This window comes from Austrofundulus limnaeus, unplaced genomic scaffold (assembly GCF_001266775.1).
Source record: "Austrofundulus limnaeus strain Quisiro unplaced genomic scaffold, Austrofundulus_limnaeus-1.0 Scaffold17, whole genome shotgun sequence".
Taxonomy (NCBI): Eukaryota; Metazoa; Chordata; class Actinopteri; order Cyprinodontiformes; family Rivulidae; genus Austrofundulus; species Austrofundulus limnaeus.
The window spans coordinates 1,189,140-1,204,247 of record NW_013952419.1 but is presented as its reverse complement, the minus strand read 5'-3'; the positions used below and the strand labels follow the sequence as shown (position 1 = coordinate 1,204,247).

Below are 15,108 nucleotides of genomic sequence, written 5' to 3'. Positions count from 1 at the left end.
TTATTTTTGTTTCTGTTCAAACTAAATATATTTTTTATCAGAACTAGTATTTGCTAGTCCTAACTGTCAAAATGATTGCTGCAAAAAATAGCCTGAACTTATGAACCCCTAAAGTTTGATTTTTACTAGTGTGCAACGCCTTCACTAGTCTAAAACAAAGTTCTGCTAAATTATTTCTCAAACCTGAACATTATAACAGCCTTAATTTGCAGAAATTATTTTGCAAATTATAATTTATTTGCTAATTCGTTTATGGAATTCTGAGCTGGATTAAAATTGACATCAAACTTGATAATTCTGGATTAGTCAGAGCACCATGAATGTTCTGAGTTGAAGCTGAGTCAGCACTGACTCATGCACATGTATAACAACATTTACTGGTTTCAGCTGCTCTGAAATCCTACTTTATTTCATTTGACTTAGTTTAGCAGCTTTTAAGGGAGCAAAGTCTGCACTTCTCCCAAAACACTTCGGCAAAGACAACTTCTTCAAAAACAAGACAACAACACAGATTCCTTTCATTATTTCCAGGGATCACAGGGTCACTGCTGTGCCATTCATTTGCATTTTGTTCCAGCTATTCTTCATCGCCCAGTTGGTTCCCCTTTTACCATTAGCGCATATATGGTCTCTCTCTGAAGCCCAGAGCTCTACCATGGTGATGTTGTTTATTACAAGAGGCTCTTCTCCACTAAATCTTTCCTCCTATACCACCACAGGCTACAGTTTCACCTCCAATGTAGTGTTTGTCTCACCCCATTAAATGTCTCATTAATTGCAGCCTTTTCTGTYGCCTCCATGAAACCATGTTTACCCCTGGGTTCACTTCACCTCCTCGACAACCACTTTCAAGAAATCCTTACTGTTGGTTTAATCATTAAATCCAAGCCCTGATCCTTGACTAGTGGACCCAACTTGTCCTCAGACCTTCAGGAGCTGTTTGAAGTATGATGCCTGTTGGGTAACAATCAGGTGCCGCCAGCGTTTGCAGGAAACTGGCTGTAAATGTCTTTTCAGTTTACAGCTAGCTTAGCTTGGCTCCTCCCGACTTCTTCAAAAAAATACATTTTCTTTTGTCGGCTGTGTGTTGTCAAGTCTTTTTCTTTAAAACAAAAAATTAACTAGAGAATTTGCAATTCCTGCAAAAATACATTATGAGTACTGAATGCTTGAAGATTTGTGCTGAATAGCTAAAAAAAAAGCTGAAACTGTTTTTAAAAGTAGCTTAAATTTGAACAAGGATTATAGCAAAAAGGTGAATTTAGCTGAAAAAAAAGCTCAAATTAGCCAAAAGGTATCTAAAAACATCTTAAATTAGCAGAAAGCAGCTAAACAAAACATAAAAAGCAGGACCAATTCATGACTATTTTCAAGGGTTTTAAGAATGCTAAAAGCAGCTTCATTCATTTTCAATGAGACAAAGGTGGCCAAAATGCTAAATATCTTAAAAAAGTATAATTGCTGAAGTATCAAAAGTCATAGCCGGAAAGTCCTGAAGGAGCTGAACATTTTGCCATAAATTGTTCAAATAGCACAAATACCTTGGAACAAGATTCATGCCCATAAGATATACGAAGGAAAAATGTGTCTCAGTAGTGTGAATGCTTGATAAGCATCTTCCTCAAAGCGTTCTCATTTCTTCAACCCASTCACCCCCTCTGACTGCTTCAGCTGTGTTGTATGTGGAGCAGCTGTGTGTTGTGATACTGTTTTGTGTTGTTTCCTGTTTCCTCCGATGGAGAGTCATCTTTGCTTAGTAATTGGTTCCCACTGTGCACTCTGACCCCAGTGTCAGAGGGCATCATCTTCACAGTGCCCTCATTCTCTTCTTCATTTCTAAAAAAAAATGCAGCAGGGTGCATATTATATAATCTTAGACTTTGCATATACCAGTTACTATTTAGCTTTTAACTTTGAGCAAAGAAGAGTAGTATGTAACAAATTATAACCRCCTTTTTTTTACTCTCTTATTTCCTCTCACTGTCTAGCTCCCTAACATGTTTGGAGACCTCCGTTCGACCTTCATTGCCCTAATGATRGGCTCGTATGCCTCCTCTGCTGTCACTTTTCCTGGCGTAAAGGTAAAAACATGCCCTCATTTTCAAACTTTTGTCATGCTTAAAAAACATTAAATCTGTACAGTATGTGTGACCAACCTGGTCAGCAGCATGAGGAAGAGGTACCAGGTGTGGTTGCTATATGGTTCATCCAGGTGCTCCTGAAGCTACTGTTTGTTTTATATATATATAAATATAAAACTTGTGAAAAAGACAGAAATTTCTGATTTCTGATGCACTATATTTCCTGTCTCTGTCTYATTTTGCATTTATCTGTGTTATCTTGTGCACAGGTCATCTATGATTTGAACATATCTTTTATTACCATACTGGTGGTGTGGGCTGCCTGTGCTGGACTGGTCTTCTTGAACTGCTTCTTCAATTGGCCACTGGAACCGTTCCCAGGACCAGAAGACATGGACTACACGTTAGTAACCCACYTACAGATGGCTGCACAGAACCACACACCCACACTCCTGCTTATATGATARYTTTTAGAAACATTGAACTACTAATGAAATACCAAGGGAAATTTGACCAAAGGARGAATAATAAATTTTTGTCTCCTCAACCCTTTCAGTGTAAAGATCAAGTTTAGCTGGCTGGGCTTCGACCATAAAATCACAGGGAAGCAGTTCTACAGACAGGTGACCACAGTGGGCCGGCGTCTGAGCGTGAGCAACAACGTGAAGCAGAAGGAGGTGGTGGGCAAGGATGGACATAATCTCTGCCTCTCCACCACGGACCTGGAAATGGATTGCAAGCCACAGGAAGAATGTAAGAATCCAACATGATTAACAATATTCAAACCAAAAGATTTTAATACAGAAAATCTATATAACTCAATTTAAACTGATGATGGAGGATATGAAAGCACCTCTGGGTCCTTGTAGCCTCACATATAAGTGCTGTTTCACCAGGAGGACTCTTACTTCAAGGAAAAAAGGAAGTATGCACATGTAAAAATAAATATGGCAAAAAGATTTAGGAGTTAAAATTGTACATACAGTATCAACACAAGTTTACACGTTTTTGGCTCAAAACAAAAAGCCTAACGTGTAARTGTAAATGAAACATTATTTTTTGCACTCCTCAACTAAATGATCTTCCAAAATTCATTCAAAATTTTCACACTTGTAAATCTTTACTGTACCTTCTAACCTCCTCTTCTGGTTCTCCTTTTTGACTTCTTTTTGCAAATTTCCTATTTCATCGGCTTCTATTTTGTTGATTTGAATCTTTTCTGCTTTTCTTTACTAATTAAAAATATTTGTACTTTTGTTCAGCTTCTTTCAGCTGCTGTCTGATTTTAGCAACTTCAGCTAAATTCACCTTTTTTTTTGATAATTTTAGCTTAATCCAGCAACTGTACTCTTTCTGTTTCTTTGTACTAACTTCAGCTATTACTTTCTTGGCCATTTTACACTAGCTATTTAGTTATTTTTTAAAAAAAAATGCAAGTTTTTGTATTTTTTCTTCTTGTTTTTGCTCAGTTGGAAGATTTAAGTTTTTTTTTTTGCTTGTTTTAGCTACTGTTTTGCCTTTTCCAAGTAAATTTTTTACCTTTTTTTTCTTTCTTTTTACTGATTTTTCACTTTTGATGTCCTGCTTTCAGCAAAAGTCATTTGTTCAAATTGAAATTGAACAGTCTTGCTATTAAACATTTTCAGCTTGATTTCAGCAAAAAATCGTTCAGCATAAAGCACCGACACTGCATTTTTGAGGAAAATCAGTTTCTCTAGTTTATTCAACTTGTTTTTCTCCTGTTCTTCCACCACAGCCGAGTCCTTTCTGAAGAGCATCATGAGCCCGATCTTCCTGCTGAGCGCTCTGACCATGTGCATCACTCAGCTTCGTCTCCTCTTCTACATGGGGGCCATGAACAGCGTTCTGGAGTCTCTCTGTGGTGGGGACCTCAATACAGGTTGGTTGGTTTGCTTTTACTTTGAAAAGCATTGCTAAAGCTCTTTCAAAAAATGATGAATTAAAAGCAGTGGGACTTACATGATTTAATTCAATTTCCAGCTGAAAAGATAAAAGTTGGTAAGATGAAAAGTTTGACCTGTAGATTTTTTTTAGTAGCCAGCCACAAGCAGAAATCCATCTCTAGTTTTGGTTATTACAGTGCTAGATTCACTTTCTGCCATTTTTTTTAAATGCATCTAGATTTTTTTTTACTCCCTTAGTTGACTTACTAACTCAGCCCCTGTTATTCCGCTTTAATCTGCAGCCAGCAGGTAACATTAGTTTATTTATTAACTCATGCTGCCTCTCAGAATCAACAGAACAAACATCATACGAGCCGTTTCACACGACACACTTTTCATGTATCATTGCTCTCTGAGCCATAAACTCCCCTCCTAATGGTCTCATATTGACTCTTGTTGCTCTCAATATGGCTCTAATGCTCTGAACTAATTTGTACTGACAAACTAACCTGCTCGGAAACCACTGAAAACAAAATATATTGTACACAAAAAGTATTTCATTGTATTCCCTYCTTCCTAATAAACTAATTGTTCTTATTCTGCTCTTCAGTTAGTTTGTACTCCTCCATTTTTGGCGTGCTGCAGCTGCTCTGCCTGATGACCACCCCTGTGATCGGTCAAATCATGGACTGGAAACTGAAGGACTGCGATGACGGCGAAGACGACAAGGAGCCCTTTGGCAAGTGAGTCAAGCCTGAGTAGTTCATCGCAAAGAAGAATAACATGCTCTGTCTTGACCCTTCGTTTTAAACATTTTTTTTAAATCACTCAGTAACAAGACCAAGTTAAAGACTCTTGGTCTTTATTACTCATCCATATGTCGACTGTTGTTTTTTACAGGAGACTTAAGCTCCGTACAACTAGAAATTGTTACTTTTTGAAGAACATTGTTTATGAAATGTTGCAATAAAAGTGCCTAAGCTGACATATTTCTGGGCTTTTTCCGTTTCCCATCAAGGGGTGAAACAAAGCGCAGAAATAGGCCAGCTTAAGCACTTTTATTGCAACATTTCATAAACAATGTATTTTGAAARGTTGCAATAAAAGTGCTTAAGCTGACATATTTCTGGTCTTTTCCCGTTTCCCATCAAGGGGTGAAACAAAGCGCAGAGACAGAAAGACCCAGAAAGTGACCAACGCCCTGCGAGCATTCGTCCTCACAAACCTGCTTTTGGTGGGATTTGGAATCACCTGCTTGATACCCAATCTCCCATTACAGGTGAGCAGAAAACCTGGTGTTGACCGTGTTCACTCAGTGTTGTTTTAGTMAATGGTAAATGTACAGAGCTGTTTATGTATGAAGGTTTTACAATGAAATGTTGCCTGTCAATGTCTGTTTTAACTTGGTCCTCACTGGTGACCTTTCCTTGGTTAACTTTGTAACCTGACTTTGCTCACTTGGATTATTTGAAGTTGAGTTCTGAAAAAGGGGTGTGAGCAATTAATATCTTAKCTGTTGTAGATCAACCTTGGGATAAGTTTAGTGAAATATAGAAGAGTTCTGACCGTAKTGATGAGCTAATAGTTTGTAAGGTCAAGATCAAAGTGGTTTTCTACCATCCTAAAGCAACTCCATTCACAATAAAGCCATCAAACTGAATAAGCTTTACACGACTAACAGTTTCACATTACAAAGCTTCTTCTTTGATTGTGTTTTGCAAGTTTAACTGCAAATCCACAGAACCTCATATTAAAAGACCCGAATGGTCCCTTTAAGACTGATTAATATCCAGCCTGCTTTCTTCTCTCTTCATATTACCTCAGATTTTGTCTTTCATCTTACACACTGTGGTGAGAGGATTTATCCACTCTGCTGTTGGGGGTCTTTARGCTGCTGTGTAAGTTTTTATTCTCCTGATGCCTTTTGTTAAAAAACATTCAGATTCTTTCTGTATTTATGTCCAGTCCATGATCTTTACAGCCCGTTGACATCCTAGATGAGAAGGCACTTTTCAAAGTTTCACATAACTGATCTCCTCTTCCTCTTTAGATATCCATCCTCACAGTTTGGAAGTTTAACTGGGATGCAGTCTCTGGCCAGTGCAGTTTTTGCTCTCCTGCAACAACCCCTGTTTTTGGCTATGATGGGACCTCTTGGTGGAGATCCATTCTGGGTAAGAACAGAAAAACACGCAAACTTGAACAGTGAAACCCTTGGGCTTGTCTAATGCTGATGTCATCCTCCAGGTCAACATCGGACTCCTCGTTCTCAGCATGCTGGGCTTCTTGCTGCCTCTCTACTTAATCTGCTTTCGACGGACTCTTCATCAACAGCAACTGCAGAAAGCTGAAAATGCTAAAATCTACATCAAAATCAACGGCTCAGATGTCCCAGAAGCCTTCGTTTAGAGGATGARGGAGACAGAGGAAGATGCTAAGAAAACACGGGGCAAGTCAACATATAAGCCTCAGAGAATTTGTTATAAAAGGCCCACCTAAAAGTTGAAATTCCAAAATAAAATWAAAAAAAAACTACAGGGAACMCTGTCATGACAAATCGCCCCATGAATGGCTGGGGGAGGAGAAACCTAAGMGGAGTAAAGAGCAAGAGAGGAAAAACTGTGAAAGGAAAGAGGCGTCAGCCATCCGTATTCCCCCAAATCCTCGGGACTCTTTTATTTCTTCCCTTCTTTTTGAAACCAGCGCAGCTCCTTTCCAYCGTTTAGACTGATTCAGTTTTCTCCACATGCAGCAGAAAAAGGTTGCACCATTAAAGATGATTAAAGCATCACTTTCACAACAAGCCTTAGCATGTGATGCTAATACTTCAAGTTTGGTTTTGTTCTGTGTGGTAAAAAAACATGTCTGCACATCATCTTCATCTCTTTGCACAGTGAAACCTTCCAGTCTGTGAACTGGATTTCATTGAAAGATGACAGAGTATATTTAGGAGTGGAAACTTGGACCAACAGAATATTCAGTCACGATTGTGGAGCTAGATTTGTTGCAAGGCTAACATCTGACACTGTAGATTACAACATCCTATTAAACTGGATGGTTGTTAGTATTTTTTTCTAAAAAATAACTTAATGTGTGTTTAGAGTATTTATTTTATTTTATTCTTTGGACTTTTCTGTTATATACTTAACAAAGTGCCTTTAGAATGTTTGTTCAGAACTAACCATTCTAACATCAGTGAAACCATAGTCTACCCGTTGTAATACATGCGGTACTCAATAATTTATTTTTGTTTTATCTATAATTATCATCATTCAGATGCCTTAGCTTGAGTGAGTGTCCTCCAGTTTGAGAAACCATGAAGAGATAAAACAGCACTTTTACAGCCTTTTCCATGCAGTCTACTGCACATTCTCTTACAGCAGACTAAAAAAAATCTTTGCCTTTAAACTTCAGAAAAGGGTTCATTTTAATTCACACTTCATAAAGTTCTTGGTGTCTTTATAGTGTGCAGCAAACGTTTTGTCCTGTCCTGTTTTGTGTGGTTAAAACCCTTCTACTGCCTCTACAGATAAAGATGAGTGGGTTTTTTTAAGCAGGTAACTGGAAGAGTTTGTGAGATAAATAAAAGTTTGGGTTTTTTCACTGCTCATTGTTGTCATCATCTGTTATATATATACACACACAAACACACACACATACATACATGTATGTATGTACTGTATATACAGCAAAATTGGTGCWTTACCGCCACGGACTGGTAGCAGTGTGCCTTGAGGACCAGGGTTGAAAAACACTGAGGCTGAGTAACAAAGTAACTTTTTTTTACTTAAGTAAGAAATTTTGGTTATCTGTAATCCATCCATTATCTTTGCTTCTTCCTTTCCATGTCGTGGTGGTCACTGGTGTCCATATTCAGCAGTCACTGTGCAAGGAGCAGGGTACATCTTGGAAAGTCCATCTGTGCTCATCTGCTGTGCTCTTCAGCATGTCTTTAAGTACTACAGAAGCCTGCCAATCACTCGTTCATTTAAATCAGGTGTGCCAAAGCAGGGAAACAACTAAAACATGCAGGGTAGTGGGTCACGAGGACCGGAAGTGAGAATCACTGAGTTAACCTAACATTCATGTTTTTTGGTCTAGTGGGAGGAAACTGATGCATGCACAGAGAGAGCATGCAAATTATACACGGGATTTGATCTGGCAACCTTCTTGCTGAGAGGCAACAGCCTACCCAATGGAGGCCGCAGCCCCCTGGGTGGCCGCCAGGGGGCCTCAGAAAGCTGAATGGTTTTCTATTTCTTGGATCTGTCTGTTGAACCTGGACATGTTTGATATCAAAAGAAACCRAAGAATCCTGACCAAAAGCTCAAGGAAACTATTTTTACATTCACCAAACACAGTTCAAACATCAAGCAGTTGAATCGGAAAGTAAACAAACTGTACAAAATGTCATCATTGCAAATCTGTAAATACATTCAAGCAAATCTGTAAAGGAAACATTTTTACATTATTTTTTATAAAGCAAGTCAAAATAGACTATAAAGTGTGTTGAAAGTTTTTTTCTTGGTTTTGAGAGAATATGGTCCAAATGAAGTCTAATATAATTTCTATTTATTTTTTATATACTGTATGGTGACAAAATAAATGTTTTGATAATTTTTCAAAAGAACAAACATTCAATAAGAAGTCTTTTCAGGCAAGTAAGAAAAAAAAATAACTTTTGAAATAAAAACTTAAGAATTCTTAACATTTATTAAAGGAACATGGTCTGTACTGTGCAGAATGACAAAACACAAAATTATTTCTTTACTAAAACCTCTGTAACTTTGCTCCAGTCTATTTTTGAATCTTTGCACAGGTAATGTCCACAAGTGGATTTATGGTTTCCAAGAGTTTTTAGCCTTCATCATTTTAGTTTTAAATGAGTTATATACTGTCTAATGGAAAAAATATTCAGGTGAGAGTGAAAAAAATCCATCCCCAATATCTCTAAAACCACAGTGACGGTTTTAATACTTACACTTCTGATGAAATCTTCCAAATATTTAGCTTTATTTGAATACCAAGATTTGTAAGTAGAGTTTGTAAACTCTGAGATACACTCAGTTACATTTTGGCATGGTATTTTGAGCAAAAACAACAAGAAAACCTCTTGGGGCTTAAGAAGTTAAAATAAAAATGTTAAATATTAACAAAAAATTCAGTCTGTTTTTCAATTACTATTTTAAGTGTAATTTATAACAATGTATTGAACGGTTGTTTCCCATGCTCATTTTTCTGATCTGTCAAATTTTAGATTTGAAAATAAAGGACATTTTAAAGTTCCCACTGTGATCCACAGCCCAACCTGGCTCCAGTATGCCTTACATTTTAAGACAGGTGTACAAGAAATGTAAAATAGCCACATGTGAACCACTTATAAATTCAATTAGATCAAAATCGGTTAGATATAACTGTGCTGACACTGAAATGCTGTGGACGTTCTTATTATAGAGCCTAAACGGAAACAGAAAAGGGAATTAATGCACATTTATTTATTAAGTTTATTATTTATAAACTGATTTACATGATGTCTTTATTTTTGGCAAGAATGTCTTTGATTTTGCTACAACCATCCATCTCTATTTTGTTGTTGATCCAGGTTTGTTCGCGCTCTCAGCACTAAACTGGTCAGAAGTGACACTCAGGTGACGACAGGTGGCAGTTCTCCTGAGGTTAGTGAAATAATTTGTTCAGTCTGAAGCTAGCAAGTTTGTGACAAATAAAAGGCCAAAAGAACCGAGCAGCAGCCCTGCTATGGAGAACACTGCTGTAAAACTCCTGGCCAAGTAAAATCAGGAAGTTTGAGGCAGCATGCATTAAGTATAGCTTTACAGCTATTCAATCCTGAATGAAATTGTGAATAAAATTTCTGAAAAGTTGACATTTCTTTACATATATTGATGTAGGCTATTTTATTGTCAACTCGCAAGGGGGTGCCCGGCAAGACGCTAAAGTTGTTTGGGGGGCCTTGGCATGGAAAAGTTTGGGAACCCCTGGCCTAACCAACAGAGCCACAGTGAAAATAGGAGTATAGGAGTGCACAGCATGTGTGTGTGAGTAGAAAAATGTGTACAATAAAACTGAGCGTATTTTTAATGTTTGAATAATTCAGCAGGCAACCAGCAGAGGGCAGTAAGTCAAACCTAGATACATGTAATACATTGCAGTCTTCAGGTCTGTATAAATTGTGGTACAGGAAACACCTGATAGATGTATGAAGACAGTAAACTACAAGTGCAAAAAACACAATGTAATTATATGCAAAAAAAAAATCCCCTGCAACAATGTTTAAACCGTTGCTTTGTGTGCTGCTGCAGGACATTTTCTGATTCCTAAGCCAGAAATCTTGTTCAGAGGCAAACATTTTCTGGTTATGTTTTCAACAGCTGATCCTGTTCCACTCACATCTTTCCAGGACTGTCAGTGTTATGCTCTCTGCCACTTTACACCATGTTCCAGCACATTATTATCACTTACACAGCTCATCACCTGAGACAAAACGTGAGAAACATTCTTCACATCAGGAAAGAGCTCCTGAAAGCTCAGCTGAATCTGCTGCAGCTGAAAACACGGCCTTGAAAACTCACTCAGTGAACCGTGTTAAACAGACGTGTACAATTTTTGACACTAGAAAGTCACAAAGCAGAGTTTGTCTTCTGTAGTGTTTTATATTTTAACATGTTCTTCTGTTGCACATGCTCCCACTCTTCACAGCCAAACCATCACATGCTCGGTTCGTTTTACATTCTGTAGGATAAATTGGAATCTTGGGATTTACTTCACGTGGTTGTTATTTAACACTTCTCACATTTTCTTTTTTTTCTGCAAACCAATCTCAACTGGTGCATGAAAACCACTCTCCCACAGTAGTAGCTTGCGAAGACTGTTTATGAAAGGTGCAAATACAACTCATACTGACATGTTCACTCATAACTTTGATAGCATATGAGAAACCTACAAATCAAAGAAACCCAGCACTTTTTATCGAATCTTTTTACTGGTTCCATTTCCTAAATGGCATTTTTCTGCTCTATCCGATAAAACAAATGAGACTAAWGGGGATAAATTAAACAGGATTGGTACAAGTCTGGTCCAACGAGGCTCTTGAAGTAACCACAGTGGCGCCGAGGCATGTAAAAAATAAAGAAAATGACAACAGCTGAGCCATAAAATGAACAATGAAAACACAGAGCACTGAATAACTGAGGAAGTTGAAACTAAGTTCATCAACAATAGCAGTGAAGGTAGCAAAATGCTAACAAAAGTAGCTAAAAGTAGCAAAAGACCAGTAAAAAGTAGCTAAATTCTAGCAGTACGTCAAAAAACAGAAAAAATAATTATATTACAGAGTGAAGTTGAAAATTATAAAACATAATGATTGTAAAACAAAGTAAAAAAAATAGCAAAAAGCCTAATTTCTGCTACCTTTAGCTTTAAATACAATCCTGTTTTTATTTGAAAAGATAAATTTGAAGTTACAACAGGATTATTTGGGCCTCAGGAGTCCAATGAGGTCCAGGATGTGAGTGCTGGCAGGTGGATACAGATGTGCTATAAATACAGCTGCGTTTCACTCTTACATAATTCTAGACTCACAGGGACTCACTTCCCATGATCTGCAGGACGTGGGCCCAGATTAGGGACGTGTATAAAGGACCATCCTGTAAATCCCTGAGTGTGTGCACGTGCATGCACAAAAACTAAGGTACAGTCAGACGACCTCCAGGGGTCCTTGAGAGAATTACAAATCAGCTTTTAATCCATAATTTATCAGGATGGCAGATAAAGCTACACCCAAATTATTGTAAGCCCATAAAGCAGGATCCAGGCCAAATAAAGTGCCTGTTGGGAGGCAGAATAATGTCAGACATGAAGCTGCAGCAGAGGGAGCGGAGGAAGATAATCACATCAGATGCGAGGACTTTTTTTTTTAAAGGGCTTAAAGAGCTGGGCGATCTGTGCCAGCGGTGGTCCCCTCATCCACTGATGGTGAACCACGCTTTTACGTCACTGGCGTCATGATGACGCAGGTGTGCTGCGCACTCTGCAAATAAAGGATTCAGGGATGCTTATTTAACCCCAGGAAGGTTTTCTTTTGTCCATAAGAATTCTTATAAAAATGAAATAAAAATAAAAACTTTACTTGTATTTATTATTATTATTATTATTATTATTATTATTATTATTATTTGTCTTCTTAATCATAATGATCCTGCATGCTCCACCTGCCAACTTGGTGAGCTTTGTGAACAACTCTGCCAATCTATTAAAGCAGTAGGATTTAAAAACTGAAAACTGTCAAAAAGACTCAGAGGAAGAGAATCTGCAGTTTAAGTGTACTTAGTCAAGTAGTGGCCCACGGCCTCAGCGAGGACACAGCTTGCAATCAGGGTCCGCATCTCCTGTGAGCCCCAAGCTCGCTTACATCTCCTCTGATCAGCCCTAATAGACAGGAGGGGGTACACAGTCTTTTTCAACCAAAAGTGAAAGCAATTAAAAAGGTTAGAGTTTACTTAGAATTAGATTAGTAACAGACAGTAGTAACAAGCTACAGTTTATATTAGAAAGCYTTTTTTTCACTGAATGAATAAATAAATAAAAATCCGAGCTTTGATTAAAAAGCTGATGTTTGATGGATTTTGAGCATTAGTTGTAATACTGGAGATTGGTCCAAACAAAAATCATGTAGCAGCAAACAAAATCTGCTGTTTTTTTTTTTTTTTTTTTTTGTATTTTTTCTCATATCAATGATTAAAGTTGTGGTATCCTGATTTAATAATATTTGTCTTTTGGTTGTGTTACCACTCAACACCACTAGAGGGTNCTTATCTAAAAGATTTTGTGAGTAAATAGTGAACTTCCCCAAGTAAGAGCAAGAATGTGCTCTGGGACTCACTGGAAGGAGGGTTATCTATCCACGTTCTATGTTAGTTTAATTACATAAAAAAAAAAAACAAGTCTGAATTTGTTATTTTGTTTTGCATATTAGTTGTATTGAATAGTAGCACTGTTCGAATTTTGTATGTTCCTGCTGCAGTTAAGAAGACATTTTTTTTTTGTGCATAAATAATTTCAGGTAGTGAGTTTTGTGATGTTAAATGACACCGGCATAGTTTACTCTTAAAGGGGGAGGAATGTGGTATCCTGATTTAATAATATTTGTCTTTTGGTTGTGTTACCACTCAACACCACTAGAGGGTGTAGCAGAAGAAAAACTAAAAGAAATCTACTGCAGGACTCGTGTGTGCAGAAGAAGTTATACCATGTGTTGTACAGAGCTGTTGCTGTGAAAAGCATTAAAAAGAAGTTTACATAAATCTACTGAGAGTGTAGTCCATTCATGAAAGTGAAGATATCACAAAAGTGTCCTTAAATGAAAACTTTATGAGCAACGTTTGTAATTGTTGCCAGTTTTAAATTCAACAGAAACAGCTGAATGATTTCAACAACCATAGAAGAGTTGTTTGAGATTGAGAAGTTTGACTATTTTGATGCAATGGTACATATTTATGCTCAGATTGGTTGAGTAAAATGTGTATATAAAAGTGCTTTGTTTACATTGAGTGCATACCCACAATTTAGAACTGCATCTCCTATATCTGGAAAACCAATAAAGTACTAAATGCTTTCAAACTACAACACAGTTAAGGACACCCTTTGTACGTTAGATTTATTGCAATAAAAATGTTTCCACCATTTGAGTTTATAGGATCTTTAATTGCTTTCGACTTTCTCAGCTTTGGCTACCTTCAGCAGCACCCAGCGCTGGCTCCTCCCCCTGCATGACTCCGCCCCCCCGGTGAACCATCATTTTTCAGAGTGGGCAGCACGTCTCCTCTCCTCTGTTCCTCCTCCTCCTCCTCCTCTCCGCAGGCCTTCTCTCTCTGCGGGCCGCGGCTGCGATCAGGAAGTGAATTTGAAGAGAAAAGCGGCTGAGGAGGGAGGATGACATAGAGAGCGAAAGGGGGAGAGAGGTGGGAGAAAAGCAAGCGGATGAACTAAACGGTGGGAAGAGCCGAGCCTGTTTCTGGTACCGTTTTTTGGAGCTGTTCCACCCCGGGATATAGATCCTCTCTGCAGCGCCCCAAAAATATCTTAAAGAAAATGCTCATAAAGGAATAGTAAGTATGTGCGTGTGTGTGTGCGTGATGCGGCTTTTGCAGCTTTGACATTGTAGCAGGGGAATTAGAAAAGTGTAGAGGGCATCCAGCACATTTCGTGCCCATAATAGGTGTTCTTTTCTCCCCTCTGCGCGTAAAAGTGACAGATTTAAATAAAACGTCAGATAAATGCGGCTACATCAGCAGCCGGTGTGCAGGTTTGCCCTTCACATCACAAGCCCTCAACTTGTTTCTCTCTAATGACGGATGCTGTTGAGGAGCGGTGGTGCTGAGGCAGACATGGCTGGTACATGAAGTACAAGTCGTGCCGTGTTATTATTGGTGCGCTCCGGTGAAGGRGAAAGGAGCGACGCAACGTTCCAGCGTTCGGCTCCGGAGGAATGGGCGCGGAGAGGCGTGAGATGTGGCCCCCGGGGGGTGGAGGAGGGCCGAGGGATGCTCCGAGCAGATGACATGGGAGGTGGGCAGGTGGAGAGGTCGTTTTTTTTTTTTCTTTCTTTCTTTTGATGCACCGGTGGGATTCTGGACATGATGGAGTCAAGGAGTGGTGTCTGTGCTCTGTGGAAGAGGGAGGATTATAGTTTCAACGATTTTAACATGTTGTTCTTTTTTTTTTAAAGGGCCTCAGTGTTCTGTGTGAAGAACAGTCTGAGGCCTTCAGCCAATCAGATCATGGTAAGGACCAAACCGGTGGAAGGCAGGTGAAAAAGGGCTGAACTGAAAAGATCTTCATAGAAACACATATTTTCGTGAATTTGTTTTAGGTTATAAGGACATCAAGATGCCTCAGGARGCAAAAAAGTTCTCAATTTATAGAGCTATCGTTTAGACCCTGACCATAGGCAGAAATCGCAGGGGTCTAGGAGGGGGCCAGACCCCTCCTAATTTTGGAAAAAAAAATAAAAAAATAAGTAAATAAAATCGACCCTGCAATTTAATCATTTGCGGAAACTGCTTTTAGAAAATTTTAAAAACAGAAAACATCATATATATATATAT

At 38.4% G+C, this 15,108-nt stretch overlaps 2 protein-coding genes across 3 annotated transcripts in view; both read left to right on the top strand.

The window, feature by feature from the left end:
- Window positions 1-7,593, top strand: part of slc43a2b (solute carrier family 43 member 2b) — a 13,848-nt gene extending 6,255 nt beyond the window's left edge. For both annotated transcript variants that reach the window (XM_014003214.1, XM_014003215.1), the window contains 9 exon segments: window positions 1,989-2,081; window positions 2,351-2,484; window positions 2,638-2,834; window positions 3,838-3,981; window positions 4,596-4,728; window positions 5,138-5,264; window positions 5,810-5,883; window positions 6,036-6,159; window positions 6,233-7,593. In XM_014003214.1, the coding sequence (XP_013858668.1) occupies window positions 1,989-2,081; window positions 2,351-2,484; window positions 2,638-2,834; window positions 3,838-3,981; window positions 4,596-4,728; window positions 5,138-5,264; window positions 5,810-5,883; window positions 6,036-6,159; window positions 6,233-6,394 (1,188 nt within the window). In that variant the 3' untranslated portion in view covers window positions 6,395-7,593.
- A 6,230-nt stretch (window positions 7,594-13,823) lies between these two features.
- The window catches only part of pitpnab (phosphatidylinositol transfer protein, alpha b), a 17,438-nt gene continuing 16,153 nt past the window's right edge, over window positions 13,824-15,108 (top strand). Inside the window, exon 1 of the mRNA XM_014003213.1 lies at window positions 13,824-14,109. Within this exon, the coding sequence (XP_013858667.1) occupies window positions 14,093-14,109 (17 nt within the window). The 5' untranslated portion in view covers window positions 13,824-14,092. The remainder of the gene's footprint in view (window positions 14,110-15,108) is intronic.